The sequence below is a fragment of the Acanthisitta chloris genome, unplaced genomic scaffold (genome assembly GCF_000695815.1).
Source record: "Acanthisitta chloris isolate BGI_N310 unplaced genomic scaffold, ASM69581v1 scaffold4596, whole genome shotgun sequence".
NCBI classification, from domain to species: domain Eukaryota; kingdom Metazoa; phylum Chordata; class Aves; order Passeriformes; family Acanthisittidae; genus Acanthisitta; species Acanthisitta chloris.
In genome coordinates, this window is record NW_008676322.1 from 1 (window position 1) to 1,577 (window position 1,577).

Sequence of the window (1,577 nt, forward strand, 5' to 3'; positions counted from 1 at the left end):
GGGAGCTGCAGGCAGTGCTGGTGCCAGCACTGGCCTCTCCCCACGCTCTGGGGGGACTCTGCCTGAAGTGTTGGAAAACCCCAGGCACCCCTTGACACTGCACAGAGCTTTGCCAGGGCTCCAATGGGGAACTGAATCCAGGTAATGGCTGCCTGGGGTTATTTTGGTCCCCTCCAAGGGACCCTGCCTCCGAGGCTGCGGACATCTGACTCTTCTTCAGTCACCTGTGTGGTTGGACATGGCTGTGCCATGAGTCACAAGCTGATGGTGGCACCGTAGCCGTGGTGTGGGTGCTGGTGGCTCTCTGGGCACCAAGGGGTGGGGGTTCAGGGTAATCCCAAATTATTCCTGTTGTGAAGCCATGGATGTGCAGCAGCCCTGAGGGCTTGGTGAGTGTCTGTGCCATATGTCAGCTCCAGGTTTGAGGGGAGTCAAAGGTGGGCCCTGTCATGCTGGGCTGCTGCCACTTCGCCGCCCCAGGAGTGCCACCCACGTTCCTCCTCGAGCCAGCGCAGTGCCTTGGGCAGGGCTGCCTCAGGGCTCTCAGTGTTCCAGAGCTGGCATCTGGAGGTCTCTGGGACCCAGGTCTCACCACAGTGAGAGGCTGGGGACAGGCTCTCCTGCCACCCTGCTGATGGCATTTGGGGTACTCTTTGCACCACCTAACTGGGCTGACTGGTGACTGCACTGAGAACTGGCAGCAAAGGTTGCATGGGAGCATCTGTGTCCCGTGGACCTACCTGAGGTGGGAAGAGTGAGGTGTGTTTGTTTCTGCAGGGTCTGGAACAGAGTCTGACAGTGATGAATCAGTACCAGAGCTCGAAGAGCAAGACTCCACACAGGCCACGACGCAGCAGGCACAGGTAGGGCAGGCGCTGTGACAGCCACAGCAGAGCGGGATGGATCCCTGTGAGTGCTGGCCGCTGCCACCTCGAGATTGTCACGGGTCGCTCTGTTTTTTTGACCCTGCAGCTTGCCGCAGCAGCTGAAATAGATGAAGAACCTGTCAGCAAAGCAAAACAGAGCCGGAGCGAGAAGAAAGCTCGGAAGGTGAGGCAGGGGTAGGTGGGCCACACCAGTCTATACTGGACAGCCTTGGGAGCTCGGGATGGCACTGGGGATCTCACTGGTCCTGGGACTGGAGCATTCCCTCTGACTGACAGGCTGGGAACACTGCTCCATGGCGGTGAATACACATTTCCATGTGTGTCCGTGCAGCAGCGAGTGTTGGACCCAGGGCTCTGGAGGGAGCAGTGGGCGCTTCTGGGCTGGCTCCAGAGCTCTGCCTTCCTTCGCTGACTTTGCCTCTGACTTTGCCTCGTGTTTGCCAGGCAATGTCCAAACTAGGCCTTCGCCAGGTGACAGGGGTGACCAGAGTCACCATCCGGAAATCCAAGAACATCCTCTTTGTCATCACAAAGCCAGACGTGTACAAGAGCCCAGCATCAGACACCTACATCGTCTTTGGCGAGGCCAAGGTGAGCCCACCCTGGTTGCACCTGGGGCCGCTCTGCCAGGGTCCCTCCTTGTCCCTTGAGCACCGTGCGGCTCCTGCTGCAGGGCCCAGCGGCTGGGGG

General features: G+C 59.6%; 1 protein-coding gene across 1 annotated transcript in view; it reads left to right on the plus strand.

Moving 5' to 3' along the window:
• Positions 1 to 777: 777 nt before the first annotated feature.
• The window catches only part of LOC103803512 (nascent polypeptide-associated complex subunit alpha), a gene marked incomplete at its 5' end in the record, with an annotated part of 1,805 nt that continues 1,005 nt past the window's right edge, over positions 778 to 1,577 (plus strand). Inside the window, 3 exons of the mRNA XM_009076071.1 lie at positions 778 to 863; positions 973 to 1,050; positions 1,332 to 1,478. Coding sequence (XP_009074319.1) covers positions 778 to 863; positions 973 to 1,050; positions 1,332 to 1,478 — 311 coding nt within the window. The remainder of the gene's footprint in view (positions 864 to 972; positions 1,051 to 1,331; positions 1,479 to 1,577) is intronic.